The sequence below is a fragment of the Tursiops truncatus genome, chromosome 5 (assembly GCF_011762595.2).
Source record: "Tursiops truncatus isolate mTurTru1 chromosome 5, mTurTru1.mat.Y, whole genome shotgun sequence".
Lineage (NCBI taxonomy): Eukaryota > Metazoa > Chordata > Mammalia > Artiodactyla > Delphinidae > Tursiops > Tursiops truncatus.
The window spans coordinates 108,441,075-108,456,768 of NC_047038.1; the positions used below are offsets into that span (position 1 = coordinate 108,441,075).

General features: G+C 32.9%; 1 protein-coding gene across 5 annotated transcripts in view; it reads left to right on the plus strand.

Annotated features, from left to right (window-relative positions):
* Positions 1-15,694, plus strand: part of LRBA (LPS responsive beige-like anchor protein) — a 727,902-nt gene that overhangs the window by 492,784 nt on the left and 219,424 nt on the right. For all 5 annotated transcript variants that reach the window (XM_033857307.2, XM_033857309.2, XM_033857305.2 and 2 more), the window contains 2 exons: positions 13,141-13,258; positions 15,365-15,467. In XM_033857307.2, coding sequence (XP_033713198.1) covers positions 13,141-13,258; positions 15,365-15,467 — 221 coding nt within the window. The remainder of the gene's footprint in view (positions 1-13,140; positions 13,259-15,364; positions 15,468-15,694) is intronic.

A 15,694-nucleotide genomic window follows, 5' to 3' on the forward strand; every position in this document is an offset into this window, starting at 1 on the left:
CATGAGACGCCTGGGTCAGAGGCAGAGACCTTTATTACAACACAATGAAGAGAATAAGCATCATGTTAATGTCTGTTCCCCTTGCCCCCAAGTTTCTCGAGGTGCTGTGGACTTAATTGTGTCCTTCATTTGTGTATTGAAACCCTAACCACCACCACCACCACCACCCGCCCCTGCATTGTGACTGTATCTGGAGATAGGGTCTTTAGGAGGTAATTAAGTTTTAATGAGGTCATGAGTTTGGTGCCCTAATGTGATAGGACTTAAAAGAAGAGTGATCTCTTTCGCTGTCTGAGGATACTGTGAGAAGGTAGTCAACTACAAGCCAGGAAGAGAGCTCTCACCAGGAACTAAATCTTCTGGCACCTTGACCTTGGACTTCCCAGCTTCCAAAAGTGTGAGAAATGTATTTCTTAGGGTTAAGCCACCCAATCTGTGATATTGTATTATGGCAGTATGAGCAGACTAAGCTAAGAAGCCCAGGCAGATACTGTGCACCCAGTGAGTTTACATCCCAGTTGAGCAACCTCAATCTTTAGGAACCCAGAATGTTTACAATGGACAGTGAAGTCTGGCCCTTGCCCCAAAGGTCATCATTATCTTTATTATACTGGACAGTAAACAAACTTGCCCTTTGCTCTGAAGCAAGACACTGTCTGTCTCTTCCAAGGCTGTTCTCTATACAAACATCCTTGAAAAGAATGTCTGGAACAAAAGGGCAATTTTGCCTCACTCTGAACTCCTGCAGAAATATCAACACCCAAAACAAAGTTGTCATGATTATCTTATGACTTGGTCCTTCAATCTCTTTCTGTTACACTCTTCTTTATTCTGTCATACATTCAATATACTGTCTTTAACAGGTATCTAACTTTAAATTTATTGTTTAACACCTTTTTGAGATGTCTCTCTCACAAGCTACGTCCTTACTCATTATCTCTACTTAACATAGCCTGTGAATTTTGCCTGTATCTCATACCCTGCTCTCAGTGTTTAATGTTTCTTTTGGTTTTCATCTATCCCGTTTTCCCCCTTATCTTCTATAGCAGAATTGAATATTTTTAGGTAATATATTACATATATGTTCAGGATTTTTTGGGGGGTGAGGTATTAGAAAACTTATATTTCTGTTAGGTGCTGATATGATAATTCATCATAGGGGAATGATACTTTTATAGGGTTTTTTCCCAGTTTCTGGAAGTGTCCACTTTTTTGTTCTTATAATACATTCCTTTTAAAGTGAACCAAATAATAAATTTTTAGTACTTATGAGAGGTCATTTTAACCACCCTCTCCGGGAAGAGTAAATTTTGCTAACCTTGATTATGGCCCCACTGAATGCTGTTACTAGGAGCTGAGGCAGAGTTCACTGTTTTACAAAGTCTAGAGATCTCTTCTATTTAGTTTTGAAACTAATTGTGGAAGCAAGGAGTGGGAGATAAGGAATAATTTTCAGCAGAAATAGTTAATTTCATCATTTATTCGTTAAGTATACATTCATTCAGTTATATAATGTACTACGTACTCCAGGTTTATAGAATTAGTAATACGTATGTCTACCTAAGGAAATTTATTGTCTGGTAGGGGATACATTACAAATAAACGGAATTCGTACTAGGCCTGTGATAGCAGAAAACAGAGAATTGTTGCATCTGCTTGGGAATTCAGAGGTTTAATAAAACCTTGGCTTGGCCTTTAAGGATGAGACTTTCACCGTGGAGGAAGTACTAGGTAGTGGCTTAGAGCACAGTGTTAGAAGCCTGATAGACTTGGCTATACCACTTACTAGTTATGTGATATTGACTAAGTCATCTAACCTCTCAAAAATCATTTCCTCATTTATAAAATGGTGAAAATATCTATTTCATAATGCCATTTTGATAATGAATTGAAATAAAGCTCTTAACATAGATCTTGGCATATAGCGAGCTCTAATTAAATTGTATTTGTTGCTGCTGTTGCTATTACTGTCTACTACTACTGTAATACAGCACCCTCACCACCTCCTCTACCAAGCTCATTAAGAGTTTGCTTTCCAGATAAGACCACTAACACATGGAAGGCATGTAAGCATGAAACAGCATAGCATGGTTGAATGAGTGTATGTTGTGTGACATGGTTGGAACATGAAATATGTCTGAAAATATTCAAATATGATGAGGACTTGCTCTAAAGTAGATTTCAGTGTGCATGACCGAGAGCAGGTGGATATAAGTGCTGATAGGGAGATAGAATCTATTGAACTTGTTGACTGAGAGGTGACTGAGGTCAAAAGGAATGATATGTAGGCATTAGGATGACTCAGATTTCTGTGTGGTTTTTGTGATTCCCTTTAGCAAAATAGTGTGTAATGGACTAATGGTAGCTCCTGAGGGGACAATAATGAGTTCATTTTGGGATATGTTGAATTTGACAGTTTAGAGGATATTGTTGTGGAGGTATCTAGCAAGTGGTTGGATATGAGTCCAACTGTCCTCTCCATGTAGAGGTAATCACCGCTAATGTCTTTTCAGTAGATTGCTAGACTCCTGTGTCATTTAGTATTAGAAGCAGTGGTCATGGATGAAATCCCTCACTGTAAAATGAGAGGGCTGAGAATTCAGCCACCCTTCTAAAATCCAAAGAATGTCAAATTGGAATACACAAAAAAAGGAAACTGATGTAGACATTCTTGAGAAATGTAGGGGACAGTTGGGTACATTCAGGGATAATTTGTGGAAGTGCAGGAGTAGGAAAACTTCTCTTGGTAGTTCGCTGTCCATTGATAAAAATTGTCCAATTTAGTGGTATAAAGTTGTATGTAATATTCCCTTATTATTCTTTTAGTCTCTGTGTAATCCATAGGGATGCTTTTTTCTTCTGATATTGATAATTCCTGATATCATTCTTGATTTTGGTAATTTGTGTCTTCTCTCTTTTTTGCCTGATCAGTCTGGTTAGAAGTTTATGTATTTTATTGATCTTTTCAAAGAGCCAGTGTTTGGTTTCACTGATTATTTTTTCTCTATTTTTCGATTTTCTGTTTCATTGATTTTCACTTTAATTTTTATTTCTTTTCTTTTGCTTACTTTGGGTTTAATTTGCTCTTATTTTTTCTAGTTTTTTTAAGGTGGAAGCTGAATCATTGATATGAGACCTTTTTTCTTTCCCACTAATATAGGTGTTTAGTGCTAGAAATTTCCTTCTAAGTAGTACTTTAACTGCCATTCCACAACTTTTTATATGTCGTGGTTTCATTTGTATTCAATTCAAAATACTTCCTCATTTTTTTCTCAGACCCATGGGTTTACTTAAAAGTATACTGTTTCGTTTTCATATTTTGGGAATTAAAAAAAAATCTTTGTGTTACTGATTTCTAATTTAATTCCATTGTTGTCAGAAAATATACCTTTATATGATTGGAATTAACTAAATTTATTGCAGCTTGGTCTTTGGCTCATAATGTGCTCTATCTTTGTAAATGTATACTCTCCTGTTGTTGGATGGAGTGTTCTATAGATGTCAGTTCATGTTCAGTGTTCTTGTTCAAGTATTCTATATCCTTACTGATGTGCCATCTACTTGCTTTATCAATTATTGAAAGGGAAATGTTGAAATCTGTTTATAATTGTGGATTTGTGTGTTTCTAGTTTCGGTTCTCTCAATTTTTGCTTCATATATTCTTTAAGCTCTATTATTCAGTTCAGAAACCATTAGGATAATTATGACCTCTTGAGGAAATGATCTGTTATTATTATGAAATGACCCTCTTTATTCCTATTAATGGTTTTTTGCTCTAAAATCTACTTTGTCCAATTTGATGTCTTTTACCAATAATTCTATCATTTGTGTCATTTGATTAATTAATTTCTCTCCTCATTATGGGTTATATTTTCCTGATTTTTTTTCAGGCCTGGTAATTTATGAATTGAGTACCAGCTGTTGTGAATTTTACCCTGTTGTGTGGTGGATATTTTTGTATGCTATAAATATTTTAATTCGTTTTTCTAAGATACAATTACGTACCTTGGAAATGGTTTGATCTATGTGGATCTTGCTGTTACGGTTTGTTAGGCAGGACCAGAGCAGCATTTAGCCTAGGGCTAATTTTTCCCCCTCTACTGAGGCAAAACCCTTCTGAGTACTCTAACCAGTGCTCGATGAATTATGAGATTGTTTTTTGCTCTGGTTGTGTGAGCTCTGCATATTGTTCCCTGTAATTTGGGGGAATGATTCTTTACTGGTCTCAGGTTGTTTTCTTAAGCTGATCAGATCTCACCTGAAGACTGCAGATCTCAGGAGCTCTGCTACTTTTCAGCTTTCTCCAATCCGCTACTCTATCTTGCAGTTTTAGCCCCCTTGATCTCATAGTACTTCAAGCTGTTTTCTCTGTTCCTAGAGACCACTATGTTCCTGCCTGCTCCGGGGCTTGCAGAGTCTCCTCTGGCAGAGAGCTGGGGCAGTAGGTGGTGTCACCACTTTTTTTTCCTGTCTCTCAGAGATCACTGTCTTTCACTGCTTGGTGTTTCATCTCTTAAAAACAATTTTTTCCACATGTTATATCTGTTTTAAACATTTTTTGTGTACAAGGGTAAATCCAGTTCCTGTTAACTCCATCTTGGTCAGAAGTTGAAATATGCTGACCCTTGAATTTATTTATTTATTTTTTAATGCTGTATTGTAGTTTTCCTTTTCATTTTTCTGTCCCTTTTTGCTTTGTGCTATGTTTGTGTTCATGTGTTCCCAGAATCTTAGACTGTATGTAGTTTGTGAGGTTGGGCTGACTCTCCATCCATCAGTCAATGTCTTCCATGTTCCCGGCACCATGTTTGGTATGTGAATAGAAAGATGACTAACACCAGTGGCCTAATCTCAAGAAGCTCCAGGAAGTAGGAACTCCAATCTAGCGAGGGTGTGCAGTGTTACTGAGTTATGCAATGAAATCATGTTAACCCTCAAATCTTATTTAAATAGCACTCATAATGTTTTCTGTAATATAGGTCCTTTAAAAAAATACCTTTTTGGAAGATTATATCTGAAGCTGAATATGAGCACAGTATTTAGTTTGGAAGCAAATAAGTATTTAGTTTGGAAGCAGTATTTAGTTTGGAAGCAAATAAGAACCTATACTAGTCATTTATAATTGACTCCAGCTAAACAAGATGAGTACTTAATAGGAGGAAGAAAGCTAAAAAAAATAAAGTGGAAAAGTATTTCCCTCTAATTAGGAAGAAAGTGTCCTGATTTTAGCATCAAGTTCTAATGTAACTTTTTCCTTTTCCTTTTGCTTTTTATTTCTGTTCTCTGTTGTGTTTGAAGAACAAAAGCAAATTTCTTGAAGATAAACAAAGGTTTTCCCTTTAATTAGTTTAAATAGGTTAAATAGGTCACCAGAGAATCTTCCAATGACTAAACCATGTTGTATCTGCTACAAAGAGATAAGTAGACTGATATTACTCTAATTCGAAGATTGGGTTTCCTGTATGTAGGGAGGGCATTTGATACCAATCTGAGATTGAGATTGAGTTCATAAAGTAAGAATTGGCATCGAGAAGAAAGATAGTTTGTGTCCATTGCTTGTTTTAAAAGTATATATTATAGAATATTCCAGCACATTTAAAATTAGGTGGTTTTTTATTAGTGCTGATTTAAATTTAACTCTTTGTTCAGGAATAGACAACTCATGACCTTAGAGAGTCAGTGTGCAGAATAATAGCTAAAAACATTTTGTAACTTGAATTCAGTGACAATGGCATGTCCTTCTCACAAGTTTTTGAGAAGTAACTAGGAATTTTTCCAATCTAAATGGAAAAATTATAAGGTATTATTTATATTACCATTTCCTCATATCATACATGTAAGGAAATTTAACTATAAATGTTTTTGAAGAAAAAATAATATGGATATTGTTAGCATAAAAAATGCAAAAGTGATTTTGGGAGTAGAAAGTGAGGCAGACTGGTATTAAACCATTTTGGGGAGAAAGTAGCTAAACTAGAGAAATGTTTTTTTTGACCTTTTTCTAATTTTGAATATCGATTAATGCATAAATTAATGCATGTTTATGTTCAATTTACCTCAATAAAATGAAGGGTATTGGTCTAATGATTGTTTTCTCAAGGCATTTGAATTAGACAAAACTCTTTACTGGATAAAGGTAATAAAAACTTGATAAGGTACCAGACTGTATATTTTTTTAGTAACATTTTTACTACAAAATATTTAAAATTTTCTTTGTACGGATTTCAAGGTAATTTCTGTATCTCTATACTAAAATCATATGGAACACTTTCACATCTTGTTCATGGTAAAACTGACATTGTGGCTTTATTTTTATTATATTTTTATCTTAAAAGGTACCTCCAAATCCAAATGTCTCTATTTTAATTCACATACTTATCTAAGTTTATTCTACTCCTTTTCTGAAAACTTAATACCTAGCTCTTTATGTACTGTTACGAAAAATAAAGTAAGATGCATTCATGTTGCTTATTATTCTTCCTTATTAACCTTTTGTGGTGTATCTGGGTTCTTCTTTCAAAAAAAAAATCACATTGGAGATATAGTTTAAATTTAAAAAAATCTAAAAATTAGTTAGCTGGTGGATAAATACCTTCTTTGTTCTGCTTATTCATTATTATATTTGGCTTTTGACTCGTTAGGATATATACTAAATGTTAGTTCCATAAGAGGTGGCTTTATGATACATCATTTAGAATGCAAATTATTTTTAAGCTGAAGAATATTGAAAATAAAACAGAACCAACTGAGTCTGAATTATTTACAGGCCAAGGGCTTAAAGGTGCACTACTCCAGCACAAATATTAAATTATGAAATGGGAATTTCAGTTTGCCATAAATCTGTCTGCCATAGCAGCTTAAAATAAAATAGTTTTACCTATCTAAAGCAACATCAATTTGCCAGTCATTGCTTTATGTATCAAAGAGCGTTCTGTGAAAATATCAATATCATTGGTTAATATAAATGAAATTAATTTTTAAAGCTGGGCTAAAGGTTGACATCTGAAAAATTGCATTACTTTGCAGAAGAGAAATTTCTGTCTTCTAGTGAAATTTCAGGTCATGAGGGCAAGTAATTTTCACAATCTTCAATGGGAGCCAGTGAAATATGAACTTCATTGTCACCTAGCCCCAAAGCGATAAGATAAAATGAGCTGATACATCATTTGCTGTGGTTTTATCATCTCCCTCAGTAATTGGAAGAGAAAACCTAAGAGTGTATATGTCTGTATGCTCCCCTCTTGCTCCTCCCAGCTGCCCCATCATCCACTCCCAGGCTAAAACCACTTTAGCCCAATCAATACAGAGGTCACATAGCATTTTATTTATATATTTAAAATTTTTCATACTGACTAAGCTGCCAAGTAGAACATTAGAGTAATGAATATGTTTAATTGAATTTTTCACCCATGAAAATGCTAAGAAGAATACTGTACTGTATCACAGAACTAGTAAGCAGAAGGAGGAAATTTACTATATAGATGAAAAATATCAAATGACTCATAATTAATTTAAAAGGTAATTTTCTCTGCATTCATAACTTTTATACTTTTGTTGTCATTGTTCTGTTCTTTTCCAAGTTTGGGGACATTCTGTGTGTTCATGGATATATATTAAATAACAAAATTACCATCTTAAAATTTCTACCAGAGTCAAGTATATGCCATTTTTCAATTCAAAAAGACCTCTAAGTTTGTTTTAAGAATATATCTTTAAAAACTTTACTAACATTTATATAGTTGATGATGAAGTACATCCTTAAACCAACTGGAATTCAGTATTAGAATAAATTTAATGCTGTGCTTTGGTATCAAGCTTCAGAGAAAATTACATGCAGCAAAATCCAAAAACTATGTTAATAATAGAGTGGTACAAATTTAAAATACTCGATTAAAATTACTTTAAACTGTTTTGGTAAAATTGCAATTATCGTAAATAAAACATATTTGCACATGTATTTAGTGGTGAGTTGATAGACTATTTTTAGACTAGTGTCTTATTTTTTAACATGTGTTTTCATTTTAAATATATTTCAAATATTTACTGTTTTCCCATATTAAGGTATAATCCTTGTGACTAATTTATAATTATGTTCCATGAAAATGGGATATGAATATTTTCTACCTGTGGTATCATTATTTAACTGATGGCATGATTAGTTTATATTTTGTATGCTAAGTTTAAAATGTTTTTCTTCATGTTAAATATATATCCATATACTTTGGAAATGGTTTTGTTGTGAAATTTTAAGTACTATTGTTTGTATATTTTATCTAATTTTACTTTTATTATTGAATTCTTCAGAAATCAGTGTGGAATTCTCTGAAAGAGTAAAACCTCTCCAAAAATCGGTGAATATTTGGGACTAAGATATACAGTGCTAGCTGTAAACATTAAGAATAGTGTTTCTAAAAACACTTTTTATTGATTCTGTATGTGCAGACTCCCATGTAAATATTTCTTATTTTTGAGGTTAAAACATTTGATCACTTTTTAGTATCTTTCCCTTTAAAAAGAATTTGAAAACATTTTATATTTATTGAGGGTAGATTTTGAAAACAAAACCTTTTTTTACTTATGTGGAACAAATATGGCTATATTTTCAGAGACTATTTTAAATCTATTTTTTGAACATACCTAATATTCAGTAAATAAGAGTATCTTGCAGTTGGGCAATAAATGCAGGTTTCTTTTTTATTCTTTCATGAGGATGAGAAAGCAGAAGAAAGTGTTATTTGGATAAATTCATTAGCTTTTCAAAATGAATGGTTAAAGGTGAAAAATACTTTGCTTTCAAGCCAATTAATGCAACAGGGTGAAGAAATTTTCCCACGTATTCATAGTATACTATTTGAAGTGTAGAATAAAAGCTGTGTACTATTCAGGCAAAATAATAAATCCTTTTTCAGAGTCACAATTTTCAGATAAAAATTTTAAAGAAAATATGTTTGATATTTTTAATGTAAAGAAATAGTATATATGCTTTTATATGTATGTGAGTATATATACATGTATATATTAAATACTGATTTCTTTTTTCCTCTCTACAACCTTATGTCAACATTTAACCAATAAACTATCTTTGTTCAAACAAATTATTAAAATATGAAAGTTGAATTCACTAATAATAATACTAATGATATGAAAACAAGGTGGTAAACATTCAGAGAGAGTGCTGAGGGCTTAAGCTTTCAAGCTATTCAAGACTTGTGGTCATAACTGCAGAGCAATGGTAATGATACGGTTTCCATAGCAACTGATTCATTGGAGGGCTAGACCTCTGTCTAGGGTGCTGTCAGTGTATGTAGAGTTTCAGTGAACAGAAAGTCCCAAAGAAGGGTCTGCTTCTACCTAATCCAGTTTTAATTGAACTCTAGAGACTTTGAAGTGAAGCCTCAGACCAGGAATATACCAGTCCAATAAGAAATAAACCTCTTGCTGAGCTAGGCCTCAGCTGCTTTTCAGTACTGACACCTTTTCCTAATGAATACTTAAAAGAAATGTTATTATATCAATTTCAGCTAGTAATTCTGTTAGTTAAGAGATTCTTTGTTTCTATTTTAAATCCCACTATCTTGACCATAAGTGTAGAATTTCATTTGTTACTTTTTTTTTAAGTCAGTCTAATTTTTTGTGTGTAAGATTTTAAATTTTGATAGCTTTGGCAATTTTAAATGATTTTCTGTCTCTCCTCCTGTTTCTTTTTCTCTAAGTTTTAAAACACTACTTTACCTGCTTATATTTAATGCTGATTGCACACTGTCATACATTCAGTATGATACCATTGATATCAGGTTTGAAAACATGTAGAACAATTCTGGATATTATTTGTGGATGTGTATGTACTAATAGTATAAAAACTTACATGGGAATGTTAAACCTCAAAACACGGATAGTGATTGGCTCTGATGAAGGAGGAAAATGGGATCAGGAAGGGTTATACATGGGAATTTCAACATTATCTGTAATGCTTTATAAGTTTTTAAAATATATAGGACAGTGTAGCAAAATGTTAGGATTTTCTAAGGTTCAGTAATGGGTACGTGGGGCTTATGTCATCTTCTGTAGTTTTGCGTATATTTGACATTTGGTAATAAAACAAATTTTAAAGGACCATACCACTTGCTATATTTCAAGTATATTTTTAAAATAACTATACTGCTTAAAGGAATGGGATATAAATTGAACTTTTTGATTGATTGGAAAACTATTACATGAAAAATCTTGTAAGAGTGTTTTAGTATACTTCTGCTAGTAATTGGAATAGTCTAGAAAATAATTAAATCTTTAGTTGCATGGCCATGATCTTGCAATGATTGCCATCACCATTATGAGCAACAATACTTGTTGTATAGCTTTATAGTATATAAGAGGTAGAATTTTCAGACCAGTGTGTGACATTTTTAGCGTATGACAGAGCTTAAAGCCTAATGCTTTGTTGTTTGATTTTCCTCTTTCACTTTTAACACAAGTACAGGAAAACAAATGTAGTTGATTAAAATTTCTGATGAGCTGAGTTCTAGTTTAACAAACATTTAAAATGTGGCAATGTAGTATATAAGTAAGCTCTGGACATTTGGATTAGAAAACCTGGGAGGAGGCCAGACTGCCACTAACTTCCCAAGGGACTTTGTATTAAGTATTTATCTTGTTTAAGTCTCATTTTCCTTATTAATAGTTGGATAGATTGGGCTACAAGTGTTACAGAACATGTATTGGATTCTCTACTACTTGATAAGTTAAGTATGGCAAACTCAAATACCAATGGAAACCAGACAGATAGTAAATGAGTGAATGAGTGGAGACTGTTTCAAAACCGAGAGTGCACGCCAGTTGTACTATGTGGCGTATATAGATCTAGGTTTGACAGATGCTCCAGTTTTTCCTTAGAAACCAGAAATCTGAATATTTATGTAAATAACCATTTTCTCAAGTATTTTCAACTACTTGAAATTTTGGGAAAATACCATACGGCCCCCCCAAAATTAATGTGGATCATATATGGAATTCTGGTTGCCATCCATTGATTCATTTTAATCATTCAAAAACATCTACTTTGTGTCAGACCTTGTTCTAGAAGATGGAAATAGAGTGCATTCAAAGCCTTTGGTCTAATAGAACTTAGATTCTAATATTCTAGTGCTGAAGAGAGGCAATAGACAAGCAAGGAAATATTGTAATTTCTGGTGGTGATAAGTGTTACAAAGGAAATCTGATGAGTTTGGGGTGGGATGAGGCAGTAGTGGCGGAAGTGGGGTTTAGATCCTGTGGCTTCTCTAAGGAGGTGACATTTGAGCAGAAATGTGACTGTGAGGGTGAGCCAGCCATACAAAGATCTGGGAGAAGAACATTCCAAGCAGAGGAGAAAGCAAGTATAAAGGCCCTGAGGAAGAATGAGTTGGGCTCATCAGACAGTCCCAGATGTAAGGCTTTATAAACAGTTATAAAGAGCTTCAGGAGTTTATTAGGCGTATAATGCAGAGCCACTGGATGGTATTAAATATACGAGTATATGATCTGATTTGTACTTAAAAAGTTATATTTTTTTTGGCTTCTCTGGTCATAGTAGGTTCTCCAGGTAAGATTAGAAGGAGAGAGACCAGTCAGGAGGCCACTGCAGACTCTGGAGCCTTGGAGCTACTGGTTGTGGTTGGAGAAAGGGGTGCATGTGACCTCTGGTTTAAGAAACTATTTGAGAGTAGAACCGATGTTTTGTCCTCTTTTTTTCTCCTAATTTCTCTTGATCTTACTTATATAGGTATTGATTGTATGAAAGGGATAGTAGGATTTTCTCTATCACCTGTTTTAAAGCTGAAAGTGTGATTAGTCGTTTGGGACTTTGAAATGTTGTCTTGTTTTTTCAAAAAACACCGAGCCTAAGAATTGTACCCAGTCTTTCATTTCTAGATTGTATGGTACCAGAAATAGAATAATTTCTGTAGAAAAATCTAAATACATATTTAGTGAGTTAAATAAGGTTGCTTTCTCTTTTTTTCCCCAAAAAATCCTCTGTATTTTGCATTGAGGAATGTAGTTTTTTTACAATTAAGATCTAGAAAATGGAAATCAAAAACAAACATTTTTGTAGGATACATTCTTACTATTCATTATTTTTCCTCTCTTTGTTTATCCTGTCTTTGTCCTTACAGTGCAATATCATAATCAAATGTCATTTTATTTGTATTTTTTAATGGTGGTTACTTTTGAGAAATTTATCTTAGTTGTTTAACTTAATTTGCTGTCACGGATTTTCATCAGTGTTTGATTGCAAATACATCTCATTTTCTTCATTAATATTCTGTGACGTACTAGTGTGGAGAAATTCCAGTTCTTGTTTTCATTTAACACCTTCATAATTAAGCTTTTGAAATGAATTTTTTAAAAAACAAAACTTGAATAACAAAGCAACAAAGTGGCTTAGGACTAAAGACAGGATTACTTTGAGTTGGCAAAGATTCTAAGCCATTGCATCTGTCACATGGGATGACAAGAATTGTAACAAGTCACTCTGACAACCTCCTACTCCATAGAGAGATTACGCTGAGTTCATTCGCAGGTTTGTGTTTAGCCTAGCTGACAAGATGATACTTAACCTCTCATACAGTCAGTCTTTGTGCTTTCTGAATGAGTGACTGTTGCCTTAACAGTGACCTTATAAGTGTGATTTTTTGAAGTTATGAACTTAAATTTGTAATTTTAAAGTATGCAAAAAGTATTTCTGGATATGTTATAATCATATTATATGAAACTGAAGTTTATATGTCATCTGTTAGCATGTAGAACATTCTTTTGAGGTCTTTTTAAGGGTTGTCTAAAATTTTGCTTTGTATAATATGACTCAAAAATCAATCAATCAGTAATGCAATATGTATTTCCTGAAAAGCAGTAGACTACATCATTGCCTTAAAAGGCCCCCAAATATATTTATAAATAGATGTGTTACAGTTTTGTTCTGCTTTTTCATTTAAACATCTTTTTTCATGAATTGCAATCTATTTTCCTAGTCACCCTCCAAATTATTTCAATAACTATTCAGTTCTTAGAAATTATTTTTCTTAATAGGGACTTTTCTGTTTAACTGGGGGGAAGAACAAAAAAATTCTATTGTTACGTACTCTGGATTCTTTTTTTCCTCACTAGATCCTGGCATATACAGAAGGGCTGCATGGAAAATGGCTGTTCTCAGAGATACGATCGATCTTTTCTCGTCGTTATCTTTTGCAAAATACAGCCCTGGAGATCTTTATGGCAAACAGAGGTAATACGTTGCAGACTTATATTGTTACAAAGCTAAGCTCCATCTCCTTAAGATTTCATTTTGAACATACCATATTGTTTCCATTTAGACAGAATTTTGTAGCCCACTCTCTGTCCTACTGACCTCTTTTTGAACCATGTGCATCTTCATGGTTTTTCCCCCTTTGGTCACTCTTAGAAATATCTGTAGTAATTTATTTTTCTGGCCAAATCACAAATTAGTGCAGTGCTTTATAAATATGGGGGATAACTACCCATTTAATCAGTCGTAGAGTTTTCATATTGCTCTGATGCTTAAACTCCTTCTGGAAGGTGGTTGCATTTCGAGAGGGGAGAGGGTAATCAAATGATTCATACATTTATTTAATTTTTTGTCTAATCTATTGCCATTTATAAAGGGACCATCAGAAAATGGTACTGAACTGTCCTGGTTGCTTTGTATTACATCATTCTTGAAAGAACTAAAATTCAATTTGTGGGTTTAGAATTGAACTTGGTGAAATTCATTAAGACAAAAAAGAGAGACAAGGTGAACTTGAAGGAAAAGCATCACTGGGTATGAGTGGAGGCATAAAAGGAGAATATGTGAAAGCTTGTGATTTATTGTACATACTCATTTCATTTAAAAAGATTTAAGTTTTCTTATTTTCTCTTTCTATAATCTACAAGTTATCATTTAAAAAATCTACACATAATGTATATTCCATACATATTTTCTTTTTTAATGAAATCATGTGTTTTAGGGTACGCAGATTTTTTTAGGAAAAGATGCTTTTCCCTTCCATATTTGGTCTTCTCCCACACACATACCTCTTTTTCTAATGTAAACATTATTTGTCCAGGCAAATAATCAAGTGAATGTTTCACACTTTAGTTCAGTCTGCATTCTTGCTGTCCCAAAGGCGTTTCGACCTTACAATATTTATTACTTGCTCATCTTCATTTTTTTTCCTTCTTTGAAATTTCTCATGCGTCCTTGCTTTGCATCTTTGTTTTTCTGTTGCCTTTCCCTCATGGCCTTGGTCACCTGCCATAACCTGAGTTTTTCCTTTTTTTTCCCCCTGTATTCAGTGTAATAGTGGATATGTAAGAAAGGCATATTAAAAAGTTATGTTGGATATGTTTATGACAGTTCTAAATATATTTTAGGTGTTTAGTGAATGATCATATAATTATTTACCTAAAACATGTTATAAAGCCTGTGTTTAAAAATTGCACTAACACTGATAAAATTTTTTGGCTCATAGTATTTTTTTAGGCTAGGTGGAGAAGAAGGATCATCTTCTAGATGAGTACTTGTAGATTATTTATGGTTCTGATACAGAAGTTAATATAATTAAAATTTCAAGACTAACCAAATTAATATCTTCTAAATTCTCTGTCATGATTTTATGACTTTGTTATTTTCATATTTTTTAAGGATAAAAATTTATAGATGACTGTCATAAATTAACATTTATATGCTGAATATATTTATATATATGATGTACATTTATTGATATTCTCAAAATGTGTAATTATTGAGATAGAAATGATAAAAAAGCATTTAAATTGATTATTGACCAGAGAGGAAAAATTTTTCTTCATTTTTCTGGATTATAGGAACATACAAAGCATAAACATGTAGGGATTGTAAAGAGAATATTTTTTTAAGCTGTTGATTATTAGTAGTAAGTACAGCTGACAATTTATTAGCTGTATATGTAGACTTTTGGGTATTAGATTGTTAAATATATAATCTTAAAATTTTAAAGGTCTTTATAGAAATTCACAGATATATTTTTAACTTGCTAAAATTCAATTTTGCAAATTCTGTGTTGTAGCAAGATAAAATCTCAACTTCATGTCACATTAATGCAACAATAGTTGTTATTAGTTCTGACAGTATTTAGAGAAGGTACTGTTTGTGGTAGTTCATGAGTAAAATGAGTATCATCACTGGCATATTAATGCTAAAACTTGATATATACTATAATAAAAGTAATACAGTAAGAATTCTATTTAAAAAATACCTGAACTAAGAGTAAACATTTTGTTGGACCAAGAAGTCAGTTTTCCAGAAAGAAAATCGTATTTCATTCTAACTTTAAAAAATTATTTTTCCTAGTTGCTATAATGTTCAACTTCCCAGACCCTGCAACAGTAAAGAAAGTGGTTAACTATCTACCTCGTGTTGGTATTGGAACCAGTTTTGGATTGCTTCAAACCAGGTGCTGTTTTATATGTGAAAAATATGGAAAATAATCTATATTAATATTCTAATTTGTTTTGAAATGTATGACCTTCTGTTTTATGCTTCATTGTAAATGATGATTATTAGTGTACTGTTTTGAGTCAACTGAACTTCTGTCTGAAGAAACTAGAAAAAGAGGGACAAATGTAAATTAAACTAATCTGAAAAAAAATAATAAACAAAGGCAGAACATCAATGAAAAGG